This window comes from Prunus dulcis, chromosome 1 (genome assembly GCF_902201215.1).
Source record: "Prunus dulcis chromosome 1, ALMONDv2, whole genome shotgun sequence".
In the NCBI taxonomy this organism is placed as follows: Eukaryota; Viridiplantae; Streptophyta; class Magnoliopsida; order Rosales; family Rosaceae; genus Prunus; species Prunus dulcis.
In genome coordinates this window covers 12,501,678-12,520,240 of record NC_047650.1, presented here as the reverse complement: position 1 = coordinate 12,520,240, position 18,563 = coordinate 12,501,678, and the positions used below count along the sequence as shown (strand labels likewise).

Genomic DNA, 18,563 nt, shown 5'->3' with positions numbered 1-18,563 from the left:
GAATTATTTAACCTAGGGTTTGATTTAATTAGGTTCCCATAGTAATTTNATTGGTGCCCCCTCATTTAACTGTAATTATGTACTTTGGTGGACACCACACCACTGTACCATCAAAGTAACCAAAAAGGTCGTAACCCTCAAGAACTGACTGAATTTGTTATCTCCTTTTCAACAAATTATCCTCATGTACTTTACTCAAAATCATGCCAAGTAAACCATCAGTTTTGGGTGAAATTGACGACATGATGAACAAGAAACAGATGGCATCAGAAAACAATACACAGAAGGACAGCTTCGTGCCACAAAACAATTACAATTGAAGAACAAGAAAAGTCGAAGAAGCTGAAGATTACACGCAGAACCAAGTCCATGCTCTGATACCAAGATAACCAGAAAGGAAGGTTCAATGGAAGAAGACGAAAATGAAAAGCTTTTCTGATTTTCTTCAATCTGTTAGAGATACAAATGAGACTCTCTAAGCTTTGTAGCTTGTTTTAGTCTTAACTAATTCTTTACAACCGTAACAACTTCTAACCGTGTCTCTAACTAACAGACGTGAAATAGACATGCCTGACTAGTGCTACCATATTTATTTCTACAGAATTTTCCATATGTTCCTTTCTTTGTCTGCCAACAGTCAATATGTCCCTATATGCCTAAGGCCGGCCATAAGCTTTTTGTGACCCCTCTCGAAAATAAAATGGTAGGTTCTTTCTAAACTCCCACATGAAGAAATGTAAAAAATTGACAAGGTTCAATTAATTGAGATTATTGTTTAATAAAAGTGTCACAAAACATATATGTTTATAGTAGCGGTCAAGAGCTAACAATTTGTAACTTAATACGAAACTAACCACGCATTTAGACCCAATGCATAATGCTTCTCATGATTTGGACTAATTATTTTTCAAGTGTGACTAAACAAATAGACGAGCACATTGAATTAACTGTTGAAAGTGTTTGTCCCACATTGAAATATTAAGGGACCTAGCCTAGGTTTATAAAGAGTTGGGCTACTCCCCCTATTGCCAATTGGTTTTTGGGTGGAACCTCAACTTCCTTCATGGTATCAGAGCAAGGCTTCACGTGTTTGGCCCAATGGCCACACGTGCTCCCACATCACTCAATATGTGTTGTCCACGTATTAGGCTTGAAAGTTCGCCACACGTGCGGGGGCATGTTGAGAGTGTTGGTCCCACATTGAAATGTTAAGGGACCTAGCTTAGGTTTATAAGGAGTTGGGCTATTCTCCCCATTGCCAATTGGTTTTGGGGTGGAACCTCAACTTCATTCATTAACTACCTCTCAGGATGAGGTTAGGAAATGTGGTCCTTCTAATGCCTAACCGAGCAATCAAGAAAGAAAACCAACCATGGATCATGCCATGGGGAAGGATCTTGACCATGACACAGACTAAATCATGCCTTTTTCTATGAAAGTTTACTCGTTGTTTGCCATGACTCTCTTCACGCTCTTCTTAATTCCTGAGACGAAAGGCGTCCCTATTGAAGAGATGACTGAGAGAGTATGGAAGAAGCACTGGTTTTGGAAGCGATATATGGATGAAATCGAAGATAATCCCAAGGCCCAGGCAAATGCTTAAACCATCTTACGGCGTATGCAGGGCAGTTGTTAATTTTGTTTGGTTTGTTATGTCTTTAGAAATTTTCTTTCAATTTTGTTCATCACAATTGTACATATTATTGCAATTGTATATCACTACAATTGTACATTTTTCATATTTCCATAATATTAAAGATTTTAGCAATGCATTTTTGAGCTCTCCTTTCTCTTATGCTTTCATTTTGTTGAGAGAGAGGAGAGCTCAAAAACATCTCTCTCGATCGGGATAAACATTATTTCTTGTTATCCTCTTCATTTTGACAAGTTTGCTTTAAGAAAAACACAATTCATCAAAATCCATGCAGATCGATAGGGGGCAGTTCCGACAATTGAATTGATAAACGAAATCAAAAGAAGGAAATGTAAACCAAGAGGGGCCTGCAGGAATACATTTTGTTCAAATATTGCCTCTCAGAAAATAAATTAGCAGATTATTTGGCAAGCAGAGAGGGCGTGTTGTGAGGCTACTAGAACCAAAGAAGAACTATTAAGCCTCAAATTCAGGGAACTTGTAAAATCTAATAAACCACCAAGCAGATAATAAACTATCTGAATTCAGATAGTTCAAGCATGCAACTTGCCCTTAGGATCATCTTCTACGTCATCCATGAATCGCTTCCAGAACCAGTGTTGCTTCCAAACTCTTTCTGTCATCTCTTCAATAGGGACACCCTTGGTCTCAGGAATTAAGACCACAACGAAAATTGTCATGACAAAGACCCAAAATGTGAAGAAGAGGAAAATGCCAAACTTCATGTTGCAAAGCATTGAGAGGAAGGCCTGTGCTATGATAAAGGTGAAGAGCATGTTGGTACAGACAGCCACACTCTGGCCTGCTGAGCGGGCCTCTAATGGGAATGTTTCGCTAGGGATCAACCACCCGAGAGGTCCCCAAGACCACGCGAAGGATGAAACAAAACTGCAAACCATAAGCACCACAATAATTGCCAAGCCATGGCCAAGGTTGTTAGAGTGATCCTTCACTTTGAGTCCCATTATTATTGCAACCACCAATTGAGAAAGGAACATTTGGACACCGGCTTCTAACAATAGCACGCGCCGACCAGCTCTGTCAACAAAGTATATTGATACAACGGTTGAGAGGACATTGACAGCTCCTGTGATAACAGCTGAGTAGAGGGAAGCATCACTCTTAAATCCCAAGGTCTGGAACAAAACTGGAGCGTAGAACATGACTGCGTTAATGCCAGTGAATTGCTGGAAAATCTGTAGGCATGTAAAACATAACATGTGAGACTATCTGATATGCGTTAAATGTAACTAAGATTTTGAAATGCCTTGGTTAGCACAAGTTCTAGTATAGTTGCGGCACCTGCATCCAAATTGCAATGACCAATTGAGGCCTGTTCCTACGCTTAAGGAGGTTTCTGAAAGGATGCTTCACTTCTTTTGCCACACGACTTGCCTCCACAATCTCTAAGAATTCTGGATCCACATTGTCAACACCCCTAATCCTTTTAAGAACTGCTTTTCCTTCCTCCAACTTACCTCGTTCGATCAAACTGTTAGGTGTGTCTACCACAATGAGAGACCCAATAGTCAGCATACCTGCTGGAATGCCAGCCAAACCTAGTGACACTCTCCATCCATATCCCCCTTCAATTCTGTGCCAGAAAAAGTACATTAATTAATCACTCGTGTCTAATTACCGGTTATGATTAATGGAATATTAGGGAGGATGGTGGCTTACTTGGCAGTTCCATAATTAATAAGATTTGCGAAAAGAATGCCAATGGTGATATTTAGCTGGAAGAGTATGTTAAGTGCCCCGCGAATTCTTGTGGGTGCAATCTCCGAAAGAAAAAGCGGCACTGCCTGTACTTATATTCATTAATTAGTAAAACCTAGCATGTTATAGAAAAAGCTAAGATTAGGAAATAATTATGTACCTGGTTAGCAAAACCAACTCCACAACCAAGCAAGATCCTCCCAATGATAAGCATGGCAAGGTTAACAGCTGCAGCATTAAAAACTGTTCCGACTACAAAGAAAACCCCAGCAATGAACATGGTGAGCTTTCGCCCCAGGGATCGGGTTGTGTACGACGCAAAGAAGGTTGAAATTAAAGCAGCGAGGTACAAGGAAGATGTGAACAACTGCAAGCCTTGATTGTCGTATTTGCAGTAGTTGCTATCAAGTCCAGTCTCTTGAGTCTTCTTATAAACAACCGGGAAGAATTGTTTCAGGAAAGAAGGCATGGATGTAACACCCCCTGCATCCATCACAATGATCACACGTGTCAAATTAATTAAATTAAGAAAGAATGTTAATTAAATTTTTAACCCCAAAAAAAAAAAAAGGTTAATTAATTTTACGTGAATGATATGAAAAGCTCCACAATGCCTACCTGAAATACCAACATCATAACCGAACATGAGGCCTCCGCTAGCGGCCATTATGCAAGACATGATCACTAGAGGCGTGATCTTTGCTTCAAAGTCTCCGCCTCCCGATGCGGCCCCAAAGCCACCTCCTGCCATTGTTTCTGCTTCCTATTTAAGTACTCAAACTTATTTCGCTACACTTTGATTCTGCGTATTTAATTTGATGAATGCGGATACTTGTATATACTAGCCAACCTCAATGACACTGTTTTGAAAAACTAGCTCGCTGAAATGAAATGTGTACTTGAGGGGTTTATATACTAGGTGACCTCAGGGCAACAGCCAGTGAACTTTCCTAGAAAAAGGCATGATTTAGTCTGTACCATGGTCAGGATCCTTCGCCATGGCATGATCTATGGTTGGTTTTGATTGCTTGGTCAGGCATTAAAGCGAAATTCGTTGAACTAGTACATCTAAAGTTGATCGAGTCTGTCTAAAGTTGGTTTTGATTGCTTGGCCACACATTTCCTAACCTTATCATGTGGTGGTTAATTCGTTAACTAGTACATCTTGCATATGTCTTAAAATGGATGTTTGCCACAAGGTAAACCAGATGTACTAACCTACGAATATTTTTAATTTGTTTTGAATAATATATTTTAAGATAGACCAGATCATGCGTGACATAACAATAAAAGATAAACCTTACATTAATCGGCGAAAGTAACAATTATTAAAGCAATTGCCATGCAGAGTGTAGTCTATACACTGCTGACAAGTACTTTGCTTGGAATGAAATTGAAGCTACGTTCAAAGGAAGAAAAACAAATCAAATGGCTTGGGGGTGCGAGATGAAGGTCTACTAGAACTAAACAAGAACTCCTAAAACTTAAATTCGTGGAAATTGTAAAATCTAAGAACCCTGCAGGCAAGGATAAGTGCTTTAAGCATTTGCCTGGGCCTTGGGATTATCTTCGACTTCATCCATATATCGCTTCCAGAACCAGTGCTTCTTCCATACTCTCTCAGTCATCTCTTCAATAGGGACACCTTTCGTCTCGGGAATTAAGAAGAGAGTAAAGAGAGTCATGGCGAAGACCCAAATTGCGAAGAACAAGAAAATGGCAAACATCATGTGGCAAAGCATTGAGAGGAAGGCCTGGGCTATAATAAAGGTGAAGAGCATGTTGAAAAAGACAGCCACACTTTGGCCGGCTGAGCGAGCATCTAGTGCGAAAATCTCACTTGGAATCAACCACCCAAGAGGTCCCCAAGACCATGCAAAGGATGCAACGAAACTGCACACGAAAACCAGCACAAGAATTCCCAAGCCATGGCCGAGGTTGTTCACGTCGTCCTTCAGTTTGATTCCGAGCACTACTGTAATCACAATTTGAGAAAGGAACATTTGAACACCCGCTTCTAGCAGGAGCACGCGGCGACCAGCTCTGTCCACAAAGTAGATTGATACAACAGTTGAGAGGACATTGACAGCTCCTGTTATGGCGGATGAGTAAAGGGAAGCGTCACTCTTAAATCCCAAGGTCTTGAACAAAACGGGAGCGTAGAACATAATTGCGTTAATGCCAGTCAATTGCTGGAAAATCTGTATGCACGTACAAACATAACATGTCAGACTATCTAATAATATGTGATTGTGAAAACTAGTTAACACAACAATAGGCTATAGTCGCAGCACCTGCATGCAGATTGCAATGACCAGTTGAGGCCTGTTTCTGCGCTTAAGGAGATTTCTGAAGGGATGCTTCACTTCATTAGCCGCACGACTGGCCTCAACAATTTCTAAGAACTCTGGTTCGACGTTGTCAACACCGCGAATCTTTTTAAGAATCGCTTTCCCTTCCTCCATCTTACCGCGAGCAATCAAACTGTTAGGAGTGTCTGTTACAATGAGAGACCCCATGGTTAACAAGAGTGCTGGAATGGCAGCTAAACCCAGTGATATCCTCCATCCATTTGGCCCTGACATTCTGCATGCAGGTGGTACATAGCACAACTTCATTACACCTTAATTATATGTGATTAATATTTATAACTAGCTAATAATTAATTATATTGGCTTAATTACTTGGAAGTTCCATAGTTGATCATGTTTGCTACAAGAATGCCAATGGTGCACATCAGCTGGAAGAGTATATTTAGTGACCCACGAATTCTTGTGGGTGCAACCTCCGAAAGGAAAAGTGGCACCGCCTGTAATCAATCATATAGATATCCATTAATTACATGGAATTAAATTTATGAATATTATGTGTTCAAACTACAAATCCTTATAATGGAAATTAAGATAAGATTAAGAGTTAATTAAACCTGGTTTGCAAAACCAACTCCACAACCAAGTAAGATCCTGCCAATGATAAGCATGGCAAGGTTAACAGCTGCAGCATTGAAAACTGTTCCGACGAGGAAGAAAATCCCCGCCATCAACATGGTTAGCTTTCGGCCTAGCGATTTGGTTGTGTAGGACGCAACGAAGGTAGCTACCAAAGCAGCGAGGTACAATGAAGACGTGAACAGCTGCAAGCCCTGATTATCGTATTTACAGTAATTGCTTTCAAGTCCGGGCTGGCTGTTCTTCTTATACACTGTTGGGAAGAATTCCCTCAGGAACTCCGGCATGGATGTAACACCCCCTGCATGATCAATTATAGTTTGATCATTAGACTACATTATAAATTAATTATGTTTACATACGCAGTATCAAATAATTTTTAATTAATTGTGTTTTAAGTAAGACCAATATATAACCATTTGCTTGCATGCATGAGAACATAGCTAGCTAGCTCTTTGCTACATACGTACGTACCGGAAATACCAACGTCATAACCAAACATGAGGCCTCCGCTGGAGGCCAATATGCAAGAAATGATCACAAGAGGTGTGATCTTTGCCTCAAAGTCTCCTCCTCCCGTCCCGGTCCCAAATCCACCACCCGCCATGGTTTCTGCTTCTTAATCAAGTTAGAACTCGAACTTACTTGGCTACACTTTATTTCTTATATTATCTAATTACACATAAGTATTTTGCATTTATTTATGTATATACATCTACTTGATGACCTCTATCAAACTGAAGAAGAAAAGGAAGAAGAAGAGACTTTGCTCGGTGAAATGAGGTGTGTGTTCTTCAGGGGCTTATATATACCAGACGACCTGAAGACCTAAAGGCGACAGAGAGTGAACCACGTAGAAAATGGATGACTGTCGTGACTTAGTAAGTTCCATGGACAGGACCTTTCCACATTGGATGGTCAACTGTTGATGTACGTACTCTTCATTCCTGTAGCTTTGCTTAGTCTTAGTCGTCTTGACCAAGATTACACACCACAAAATTAGATCCTCATCCACCTCAAATTAATTATCGGCTCAAATATTTATTTAAATATAGGCTTTCTAAACATCTCTATTTTACTAATTTTATGATTTATATTTTAAGACTTCTATTTATAAACCAAGTTTGTTTTGTTTTAATGATGTAAATGAAATGATGCATTGAACTATATACGTATAATTGTAATTTATTTTATTTTATTTACAAACCACATTTCTTTAAAGTAAGATCTACTTGTATAGATGAATCACATGTTATCAGATACGTTGCAAATAATCTGATAAGTGTGATATAAAGTTATATTCTCGATAGAGAAATCTCACCTAATCATGAACCTTGGAATAGATTCAAAACAATGAAGTAATAAATTGGAATCACGACTGTGCGCTGGAGCACAAGGGACCAGTGCCAGCACCCTTGAATTGATGCTGCAAAAAAAAAAAAAAAAAAAAAATCTTCCTCTTTTTACTTTTTCTTTTGCTTCTTTTTCGCTTTTTCGATCGACCTAAAAATATTCGGCATATTATTTTTCCAACAATCTCCCGCCAACACTTCGTTTGAGCTGCAACTTTCTGAATTCCTAATTTGCTCCCTTCAAAATAGTGGATAAAAATAAAGATAATGGTAGGGCTCAGTGATCCCATCGTTGAGCTTAACGATTCCACCAACTGATGTCCAACTAACTTCTCCAAGATAATTATAACTTACAAGACAATTTGCTTTTGTAAGCAGTAGATGCTTGTCACTTCTGTAGAAAGAAAAAAAATTATTAAACAAACAAAAAAAGAGGATGTGAACTTGAAGCTAATGGTGCAGTGACAAGAGTATACGTGCTTTTGAAATAATCAACTTACAGTTCATAGCCGGACCAGAAAAAGAAAGGCCCAATCAATTAGTGAAGTCATAATTGCAGGCCTATCATTGGAAGACAAGCAACAGTTACACTAATAGTGGCTGCACCACAAAAGCTGCTTAATATTGGTTCAACCTCAAGACTTCTAAAATAAGTCTATTTATTTATGAACAGTTGAAAGTTCTTGCTTTGTGGAAAAGTAGAAAAAGTCATGCATCTTATACCTCCCAACCTTTCGGCTGTGGACATGAGCATCCGTACGTTTCCTTCTTTACTTTCAAGAATTTTCCCGTGAACAAAGTCATGTCTTTGTTTTTATCCTTATCCAAAACCAACAACGAAAGTCTAGACTTCCAAATCCGAAACCCAAACGCCTTGCGATTTGCATGGTTTTTGAGCATCTAATTAAATAAAAACGGTCAACTTTGGTGCCTCCCAAAAGTATACATCAACCCTCACGCATTCTTGGCAGCCCGCTGTCCCTCTCAACTCTCCCTGAGGTCATCGTTTAACGTCATTTCTTTTCAATTTTTTTTATTTTTTGTTCAACATTTCTTTTTGAACCTTTTGATTAACTTTTTTCTTTTGTTTAAAGAAAAAAGGGCAAATGCAGGGGTTTGCCGAGGTGATCAAAATAAAGTGCCGGCTAAATGATATGGTTGTTGTCCGAGAGGCTTGTAGTTCAAGTGATTAAGAGCATTTACTTCTGCACTCGAGGTCCTGTGTATAAATTCATCTTCCCCAATATTTATTTTTTTTGGGGGGGGGGGGGGGGGGGGGTGTGGTTTGTTTCTTTTGGCCAGAGACATTCTTCCGTTGTAAACTCTATTTTCCCAAAACTACAAAATCACATGTTTCAGGTGATACATGTGAACACACAAAAATAGGGGAAGATAACAGCAAAATAATCATCTGATTTTTGCCATGTGAATTGGAGGAAAACAATAATATTCTAAGAACACGCCAAGCAGTGAGATTTGGATGCTGGATTTGCCAATTTCTACTCTTTTAATAAACAAAAAAGGAAATGGATAATAATAAAAGTCTTGTATTGGGGATTGAAGAAAAGTACTCCACATTTATTTTATAATATTGTGGGGTTTGCAATTTTAAATCTTGGGTCCATGGTTGAGTCACCGCAAGATCAGCCTGACTTGTTTTATTTCAACGGTTCTATTGAGGTTGCTGAATTTATTAATACAAAACTACATTTTATCACCCACATGAGATATCACCAACAATATTAAAAATAGAAAACTATATGACATTTAAAGATGACTAGTACTGGCGGAGTTTGAAGCTAATTTTTTGGGTCCTACACTAAAAGCATTAATTTGGTGGGAATTCCAATATTGTATATTGACCTAATGAACAAATAGTCCTATTTTGGATGATTATAGTTTTTTGCTAGTCTAGTTTTGTTTCAGTGCGTTTTTATTGCTCCTTCTTAAGTTCAATCTTTTAATGACTACTTGATCAAAACTCTACTACTAAAATAGCTAGTATCGAAATGATATAGTGTACAAGTTCACCCAAATTATTACACGTGCATGTAATCAGTAATATCGAACTTATAACAAACCTTAAATCTAGCATACCTTGAAAGTTTGAAGTTGCCTTGATTCTGAAATAATATTCAACCCAGCAGCAAAATAGGTGGCTAAATAATCTTGTGATATTTGGTCTTATTAAACTGACTTGAACTTTGTTAGGGAGGTAAGGCGTTACGTATAGCACTGTGTAAGGTTCGACGGTGGGAAATGAAAGCAATCAATTTGTCGTCGTCTATGTCATGTATCAGAAAAAATAAAATAAAAACAGTCTCATGTACGTACGTAAGGCTTTATATTCGTTTTTAGTGTCTGAACGCTTGTCGTATTGGCAATCTGTTGATGATGTCGACGGACTGATCATAAAATTACATGTGCAATTTTGAATTCGAAAGGCATATTTAAATTGAGCATAAATAATGTAGGAAACATCGATGATTTCCACGAACTTGCATCATTGCACATGTGGATTATGGGGGCACGTCGATCTCTGGAATTTTAGGTTTTTGTGTTAATCCTCCATGGATAACCTAATTAATGACACTCTTATTAAGTTGACCAAAAGAAGCATTTGAAAAACAGAAAAAGAAGTCGATTGGGAACTTGCTTGCCCCCCCAAAAAAAATCAAATGATGTTAATACTTTAATAAAGCGTAAGAAGAGTCGGCCCTGAAATTTTAGAGGCTCGGGGCAATACTCAAGAGCAACTTTAAGAATTCTAAATTGGATTTAGTATGAACATGATAATAAATTTTTTAGAAAGAATAAAAAAAACCATTAACATTCGAGTTTTTATTTTGGTCAAAACCCATTAACATTCGGATTGGGGGGTGCACAAAGGAATTAGCAGTCCAAACCAAATGCCAGGAGAACTTTAGAATACTTATACAGGAGATATTGTTTTTGTTGACTGCGGACCAGCAAGCCAGGGAGCAAGACGTCAATGAGTGAACAGAGAACGCCATCCGTCCGTGTCAATACACGTGGACAAATCTCAACGGTGGTGCCCACTGCAGGATCCCATTCGTACCTCGTGCTTTCTTTCATGCCTCCTCCTCTATATAAACCCCCCTCGTCTCCATAAAATCTCATAAACACTACCACTCATCTCTCTCTCTCTTCTTCTTCTTCTTCTTCCTCCTCCTCTTGGTTTCAGACATTAACGAAACTAAAGTCAAGTTTTGGTCTTGGTTCATCGGCAATGACTGGTGGAGGGTTCGCGGCCAGTTCGGCCGGGCAAGAGTTCGAGGCGAAGATCACGCCCATCGTCATCATCTCGTGTATAATGGCGGCCACCGGAGGGCTCATGTTTGGCTACGACGTCGGCGTTTCAGGTAAAAATTAACTTCACCTGACGAATCATTTGGGCTTGGTGTGCTTAGATCTTGCTGGTTCAGCTACTCTGGTAGATGGACTTTGAGGGCATTGTTTGGTTAGGGTTCAATGCGTTAATATTGTGCTTGATTAATTAATTCATGTTTTTTCTTCTCTTTTAATAAACAAAACCACTTTTAGTCAATTCCGGTGAAAGCAGCAAAAGAAAGTTTCTATTTTTATAATGGAAAAGGGAAAAAAAATTTTGTTCAAATTATTATTTTAATGAAGCAAAAAGTTTCTATTTTTATGTTTTCTGCTGTTCAATTACGAAAAATAAAATCACTTTTCACAAATAACAAGTGGTTAATTTTGAATTTTTTGTACAAAATACACTCTATGTGAGTTTTTGTATAATATCATGTTAATATGGACTTATTTATAAAAACCTAAAACAAAAAATTGCATATGATGTATGTTTTCTGAAATTTTCCAAATTCATGAGAAACTTGTGAGTGCTTTCTGGTTGAGTTTTGGGCTAAATTAAAGTTACCAAATTTGATCCATTTTTGGGCCAATGGGATTTAAGGAGTTTTTTCTCTCCCACCTTCTTTTTTGGCCTTTTGTCGCTCCCGCCAAATTGGAAATCCGAGCAGACATGACTAAATCATGAGTCGAGTCGATGCCGTATTATGCATCAGCCATCATCACACCCGTTGACTACCATCACCATGTGCTGCTTTGATTTCCAAGTTTTGAAAAATGACCTTTATACCCTTTTGTTGCAGGTGGAGTTACATCCATGTCCCCGTTCCTGAAAAAGTTCTTCCCTGTTGTGTACAGGAGGACGCAGGAGCAGGGGATCAACAGCAATTACTGCAAATACGATAACCAGGGCCTGCAGTTATTCACGTCGTCGCTTTACCTTGCTGGTTTAACGGCGACGTTCGCGGCTTCCTACACAACCAGAAAGTTTGGGCGAAGGCCGTCTATGCTCATCGCTGGCGTGTTCTTTATAATCGGGACAATTCTCAATGGTGCAGCTCAAGACCTTGCCATGCTCATCATTGGCAGGATCTCACTTGGTTGTGGAGTTGGGTTTGCCAATCAGGTCAGTTCAATTTTCAATTTTCAATTTTGTTCATAATTAGGTATTTTTTAAACTTGAGATAGTCTAAATTACTCTAAGTTAATCTAATTTACTAGAAAAAGAAATTCGAACTTGAATGTGAGAGAGGTTGGCATATTATCCTCGCCAACTGACCTAATCCATGTCTCTTGCAATACCATAATACCAAATTTAATTTTATGGGTACATAATCTCTGTGGGGACCGAGTGTGGTGTAAGCTGAAAACGCGTTCTTTAGCCTTGTCTCTTGCCATACCGACACCATATAAGTATTGGGTCCATTCCTACTTCTGTAATAAGTCTAATTTGATTATAACATTTCGTAGTTGTAAACTGACTAGTGACTTAGACACCTCACCTTGTTATAATTAAGAATCAAAGAAAGGGGTGGTTCAGTTAATAAATTTTTCCCAAAATATCATGGCAAAATATTCTTTTGTGGCTTATAAAATGTTTGTTGGTTGTAAACGCTTAGATTGGAAGAGATGTATGCCCATGAACATGATCAAATCAGAAGCCATGGCCCATGGGCATCTTTATTTCTGTGCTTTTAAAGTCATTTTCTTTGCAAGTCACAATCATCCACACGGTTTTCCAACTCTGTTTACTTTAAATATATTCTCGTGTTTTGACGTTTGTACATGTGGTCACCATGAGACTTCTTTGCTATTTTGTGGCTTAATTTCTTTAAGAATACATAACAGATAACGATAAGGGGACTCGGAGTTATCCAGAGAGGCCGCCCGCACACAATTTCTTTGCATCTTTTTCGATTCATTTTTTTTATGCCAAAAAGTCGTGAATTTCTTTGTGAAATAACGTGAAAATGTGGACCTTTCTTGTTCCAAGGTTTTCTAGCTGGTCCATGACTATGTGATCTACATGTCCAAATTGTTTATCTTATCCTTTTGTAGTTATTATGACCTTAAATTCGACCTCTTATGTAACAAGGGTTGGCGCTGGATGATTATTATATTAAAACAGGCATCCTTAAGGCATAATGCATATGAACCCAAGTTGATTCTGTGGGGGGGATCTTCTATCTGTTTAACAAATTAATTACTTGTTTAATATGTATTTTTGAACTTGTTTAATCAAAAAGACTCAACTGATCCTGTTACAACTACGACAAGTTGATATATATGTTTCAGTTGGAAAAAAAAAAATTTGATATCCAGATAAACTATTGATATTGGTCATCTGCTTTTCTTTTTCAATAATCATTCAATTTTCATGTTACTTACAGGCTGTGCCACTGTTCCTTTCCGAGATTGCACCTACAAGAATACGTGGAGGGCTAAACATACTGTTCCAGCTCAATATCACCATTGGCATTCTATTTGCAAACCTCGTTAATTACGGCACCAATAAGTAAGTCAGCTTCTCCCTAACTTGTTCATGTTTTGTGTATTTGCTGAATGTATAGGAACTGGTTTCTTTGACATCATAGTACTGCTCAGAATGAAAGAATTATTGGTCAAAATTTAATAAGATAAAGCGAAAGATCCAGTAATGTAGTCATTTGGAGCAAATGCTCTTCTAAAAAAGGTCATGTGTTCAACTTTTAGTATCCATATAATATGTGTGAATTTAATAAGTTATCGCTCTCTCAATAGGAAAAGATCTTTAAAAAGAATTTAATAAGATTTTTTTTTTAAAGTATATATTGTAAATTGGAAGACAGGTAGCTGTGTAGGAATAACAGTACACGTGTTGTTGATCCAAGAGAAAACATTACACGTGCCCATAAATTACATGCAAGATATTGAACGTTCTGTCAAATTTTATATGTTAGTATAAATGCTGCCTCTGTTGGACTATTGGGATTTTAGTATTCAGTTCAGCACTCAAAGCCAACAATTTGGCTCATCAAATAAACTATTCAATCAATAGACTGGTAAAACTAACGATAGATGAGTATCTGTCTGAGGGAGGAAGGGGAGGGTTGTTCTATTAAAATATGCATTTGAATGATAGATAGGATCTTGATTTGTGGGATTTACAAGGTTTTCTAATCAAGAAGTGTCTCATGGTACCGTGGGACAAAAAAGGGTAGGTGTTAGTTAACAAAGACGTGCAAATATTCTTTTCAGCTTACACATTGTTTGACCTCCTTTTCTATTATCTTAATCATATTCAGATGGCTCAAAAATTTCAATCTTATCATGTCTCCAAGTCAATTTTTGGAATTCCAACATTATCAAAGATTCAAAGCTATTCATTTGGGCATTTGGGATGCCTAATTGTCCCTAGGAATATCATGAGATAGAAATTCAGGGGAAAGTCCATAGAAAATATCAATTTTAATTTATGTTTATTTCATTGCATGTGAAATTACCACTTTCTCCTTTACTTTTTCGGTCACAAAAAGTGTCTAGTTAATGTGACCAAAACTGTCTAGTTAATGGTTTACTTTGTCCACTTAACAATTCTCCATGAAAAATTTCATATAGTACATGTATTTTGTAAATGCTGACTATTTTGCATACTGTTGATGAACTTCCTTGATTAACAGAATCACAGGAGGATGGGGCTGGAGGGTGTCATTGGGGTTGGCTGGTCTTCCTGCTGGTCTTCTAACCGTGGGAGCCCTTTTGGTGGTGGAAACTCCCAACAGTCTTGTAGAGCGCGGTCTCTTAGAAGAAGGAAAAGCTGTACTTAGGAGGATCCGGGGCACTGATAATGTGGAACCAGAGTTCTTGGAACTTGTTGAGGCTAGTCGCATCGCTAAAGAAGTGAAGCACCCCTTTAGAAATCTCTTAAAGCGTAGGAATCGCCCCCAACTTATCATTGCAGTAGCCTTGCAGGTTAGTAATTAACAGAATGCCTTTTTGCATTTGCACTAAACCGAATTATAAAAAAAATTCAATTAGTACTAGTATGCTGATTGTGTTTTCTTTCTTGACTGAAACTTCTCTGCAGATCTTCCAACAATTTACTGGCATCAACGCCATTATGTTTTACGCGCCAGTCCTATTCAACACATTAGGATTTGGCAGCGACGCTGCCCTCTACTCATCTGTTATAACAGGGGCCGTCAATGTTGTCTCCACTGTTGTATCCATCTACTCAGTTGATAAAGTAGGCCGTCGCATGCTGTTACTGCAAGCTGGAGTTCAAATGTTCCTGTCTCAAGTGGTTATAGCCGTAATACTAGGATTCAAGGTCAAGGACCACTCTGATGACCTTCACAAAGGCTTTGCAATCTTTGTGGTAGTTCTGGTTTGCACTTATGTAGCTGCATTTGCTTGGTCTTGGGGACCTCTAGGTTGGCTGATACCTAGTGAGACATTCCCTCTAGAGACCCGCTCAGCCGGGCAAAGTGTGACCGTCTGCACCAACTTGCTCTTCACTTTCGTCATAGCACAGGGCTTCCTCTCAATGCTTTGCCACTTCAAGTTTGGCATCTTCCTCTTCTTCTCCGGCTGGGTCTTAATCATGTCATTCTTTGTGCTGTTCCTGCTCCCGGAGACGAAAAACATCCCAATTGAAGAAATGACTGAGAGGGTATGGAAGCAGCATTGGCTTTGGAAGAGGTTCATGGATGACTACCACATTGAAGGAAATCAGATTGCTGGAGATGACTTAAAGAAAAACGGGCATGCTAATGGATTTGATCCTATTTCTCAGCTGTAAATTTGGGAAAAGTAGCAGGGTTTTGTCTACACTAAATAGTAAATACATCGCTTAGATATATCTAAACAATATTATATATATATTATTTCCAGTGTCATTAATTAACCTTCCTCTGTTTCAAGGGGAAGGTCATGTATTGAAAAGCTTTATGCGGTGCATTTGTTCATCTTATGCGTATCTGGAATTTATTACAACATAACATTGTTTTGCTCAGAATCGATACTCATTGATAGTAGCTTTTAGTATACAAAACTAATTTACATGAAAAATCTCTGTTTTCAATTTTATTTTATTTTTTTTCATTTTTTCGGTTCTCTTTCAAGTCCCTCGCTAGTATGAAGGGTCATTTCCCTTGGAATTAGTTTTGCCTATGATGTGAACCATTCATTAAAGGGAAGAAAGACTGGTAAAGCAATGCCAACAGGTGGCGATTGGTTTGTTTTGGCCTTCACCCTCGCAAAGAAACAACTTCATATCATACCCCAACGAATGTATAACTTGCCACCAAACTAGTACCCAAAAGCCAAAACAACTTTAAAAAATCTGTTTAATCTAAAAAAGATCTTTCACTCAATTGCAACATGACATCCCAAAAACAAAGATGAAAGAATATGAAAGAAGAAAATTCTGGTTTGCCACTGATGATGCCCCTTTAGACCTAAAAACACTTCATAAATTTCCATAAATCGATCAGAAGAAATTAATTTACTACTCTTTCCCTCCGTCATAGTTTCTAGCAGCTGCCATGGCTTTGGGAGTGAGAGTCTTGGCTCTACAGTTGGTGATAATGGTTGTGCCCCACGCAGGTATCCCATGCAGCTGTTTGCCGGTTTGGAGACTTCTCTGGATGGACCACTCGGGCTGCTACTAAGAATTTCCATGTTGGTGAGAGATATCACCGAGTTTTATCACATCACAATTTTCTCTTAATATCCATATTTTAGTGAAGAAAAAGTATATTGTTATCAATATAGGGATCTGAGGACGAGACACAGATTATAATAACATTATAAATTTATACTCTTCTTAACTATTCTTTAAAGAAGCAATCAAACAAGTCAAAACGATGTCTAGTTTAGTGAAAAATGGCATTAACTTGCAAAGTGTGTATTCTCAATTCGAAGTACGATGACATGCTAGATATCTCGTAAAAGATTGTTCCTCTTGATTAGTAACTACATTATTTTGGTGTTATTACCTTCTATAAAACAAATAATTTGTTTAGTATTAGGTCAAATTAACTCAAAAATTAATATGATGGTGCAAAGCAAGGTTTTGCTTCTTGGCCTTATTTTTTTCACATACTTATATGGTCATTCTTCAACAGCCTCTTCTCCTTCCCTACCGGCCTCGGCTGGTTTGAATGACGAAATACGCGGGTATCAGTTGAATAATTTGGGCCGTGTGTTCTTCTTGATGAGGAAGTGGACTCTCATCACAAGAACAATTTTTTTGACATTTGGTATGAGAGACCCCATTCCTGAAGACGGAACTGATGGGCTTCTTGACCAAGTATATTATATCAATCTCTTGTGCTTGTGTATATATATTTTCATGTTGATCAATTCTTTCATGTATATATAATTATAATTAATATTAATTATATTATTTTTTATTACAGGAAATTTGGATTTGCTGAAGCAATCCACATGGAAGAAGCCAAGATTCCTAATAATAGGTGGTTTATGTGGAGGGATATTTGATGTGGCGAGAGAGAAGAACTGGGCTGATTTAGATGTGGCGGTGGTTGAGAAACAGGGAGAGGGAGAATATCGGCGGCTGTGGTGGAGAGAGATAAAATAGGTGGTTTTTTCATAAATAATTACATTGAACACAAATGAAAAAGTCAAATGAGAAGCAAGAATCAATGTTGTCAGAATAATGCCACACAATATTATATATGTGTCTAAAAGCATGGAATTTTAGGGCATGGAAAAGAAAAAATGGGTTTTTCAAACAAAGGAACCTGACTCATTTATTGTGATTGCACCGTGATAATTATCATAAAGCACGAATAATTGTGCTTTTTTGGGTTAAAGAGCACAAATAATATAGGTGCCCAAAGCCACATATTGCAGTAGTGCACCTCTCTAATAGAGGCGGCTTTATCAGTGTACGTGGAGCTCATATGTATTAGAGAGGTGGTTAGCAATATAATCAGTAAATGTGGTCCAAATAGCAACACCTCATCTTCCTCTTTTTTAAATACATATTGCAGAACTCTTTAATAAACTCCATTTATACACTGTGTATTAACTTGACTCATTCTCACTGCCCATAGTTTGGGGTAGTGCTATTTCTCAAATTTTGAGAAAATGTTGAAGAACTGAAAAGAAAAAAAAAAGGTCATCACATTTACGCTAGATATTGTTGATAAATATAAATTTTCTCAAGATTAAAGTATTTCAATAATAGTTGCAAAATAAATAAAATAAAATTCAAAATACTAAATTATATATCATACCGGGACAAGTTTCTGTTAAAAAATAAATAGCACTTATTTGTAGAAACGTGTGAGACAGCCTTGGTAGGAGAAGAAACTTAGAGAGAGAATACATGGTTCTCTTTTCATATTGAATATTATTAAGAAAAGTCTAGTGCCGAGATCACACTTTGAACCCTCTGTTTTGCATTTCAAATCTTGATTATATGGTGGATTAAAAGGTAAAAGAATATATTAAACACGTGCATGTAGCATCTTATAAGGAATTGTACAAAGCAAGGCTGTTCTTCTCCCATGTACAAAGCAACATTCTCAACTG

At 37.9% G+C, this 18,563-nt stretch overlaps 4 protein-coding genes across 5 annotated transcripts in view; 2 read left to right on the top strand and 2 right to left on the bottom strand.

Annotated features, from left to right (window-relative positions):
• LOC117614086 (sugar transport protein MST4-like) overlaps positions 1–1,603 on the top strand; it is a 19,392-nt gene extending 17,789 nt beyond the window's left edge. The window contains exon 5 of the mRNA XM_034342778.1: positions 1,497–1,603. Coding sequence (XP_034198669.1) covers positions 1,497–1,603 — 107 coding nt within the window. The remainder of the gene's footprint in view (positions 1–1,496) is intronic.
• A 383-nt stretch (positions 1,604–1,986) lies between these two features.
• LOC117634184 (sugar transport protein MST4-like) lies at positions 1,987–4,241 on the bottom strand. The gene is made up of 5 exons (XM_034368152.1): positions 3,992–4,241; positions 3,534–3,856; positions 3,335–3,459; positions 2,957–3,248; positions 1,987–2,850 (listed from the first exon to the last, which is right to left on the bottom strand). Exons 1-5 carry the CDS (start codon positions 4,122–4,124, stop codon positions 2,188–2,190), a joined length of 1,536 nt encoding a protein of 511 aa, XP_034224043.1. The 5' UTR covers positions 4,125–4,241; the 3' UTR covers positions 1,987–2,187.
• Positions 4,242–4,649: 408 nt separating this feature from the next.
• LOC117637626 (sugar transport protein MST4-like) lies at positions 4,650–7,074 on the bottom strand. Of its 2 annotated transcripts, XM_034372567.1 has the most exons (6): positions 7,049–7,074; positions 6,796–6,933; positions 6,300–6,622; positions 6,058–6,182; positions 5,668–5,959; positions 4,650–5,574 (listed from the first exon to the last, which is right to left on the bottom strand). In XM_034372567.1, the coding sequence occupies exons 2-6, from the start codon at positions 6,926–6,928 to the stop codon at positions 4,912–4,914; spliced, it is 1,536 nt and encodes a 511-aa protein (XP_034228458.1). In that variant the 5' UTR covers positions 6,929–6,933; positions 7,049–7,074; the 3' UTR covers positions 4,650–4,911. The 2 variants fall into 2 exon arrangements, with proteins under 2 accessions (XP_034228458.1, XP_034228452.1); XM_034372561.1 differs by lacking the exon at positions 7,049–7,074 and having other exon boundaries at positions 6,796–6,954.
• Positions 7,075–10,827: 3,753 nt separating this feature from the next.
• LOC117632696 (sugar transport protein 13-like) lies at positions 10,828–16,014 on the top strand. Its single transcript, XM_034366248.1, has 5 exons — positions 10,828–11,056; positions 11,825–12,147; positions 13,412–13,536; positions 14,681–14,972; positions 15,088–16,014. Exons 1-5 carry the CDS (start codon positions 10,924–10,926, stop codon positions 15,799–15,801), a joined length of 1,587 nt encoding a protein of 528 aa, XP_034222139.1. The 5' UTR covers positions 10,828–10,923; the 3' UTR covers positions 15,802–16,014.
• Positions 16,015–18,563: the final 2,549 nt, after the last annotated feature.

Coding starts and splice junctions, on each gene's coding strand:
- LOC117634184 (XM_034368152.1), bottom strand. CDS start 4,124: ATGGCAGGAGGTGGCTTTGGGGCCGCATCGGGAGGCGGAGACTTTGAA. Junction 3,249..3,334: donor ATTAATTATGGAACTGCCAA/GTAAGCCACCAT, acceptor TTTCTGGCACAG/AATTGAAGGGGGATATGGAT. Junction 2,851..2,956: donor TCATTGCAATTTGGATGCAG/GTGCCGCAACTA, acceptor ACATGCCTACAG/ATTTTCCAGCAATTCACTGG.
- LOC117637626 (XM_034372567.1), bottom strand. CDS start 6,928: ATGGCGGGTGGTGGATTTGGGACCGGGACGGGAGGAGGAGACTTTGAG. Junction 6,183..6,299: donor GAGTTGGTTTTGCAAACCAG/GTTTAATTAACT, acceptor GATTGATTACAG/GCGGTGCCACTTTTCCTTTC. Junction 5,960..6,057: donor ATCAACTATGGAACTTCCAA/GTAATTAAGCCA, acceptor ACCTGCATGCAG/AATGTCAGGGCCAAATGGAT.
- LOC117632696 (XM_034366248.1), top strand. CDS start 10,924: ATGACTGGTGGAGGGTTCGCGGCCAGTTCGGCCGGGCAAGAGTTCGAG. Junction 13,537..14,680: donor GTTAATTACGGCACCAATAA/GTAAGTCAGCTT, acceptor CTTGATTAACAG/AATCACAGGAGGATGGGGCT. Junction 14,973..15,087: donor TCATTGCAGTAGCCTTGCAG/GTTAGTAATTAA, acceptor ACTTCTCTGCAG/ATCTTCCAACAATTTACTGG.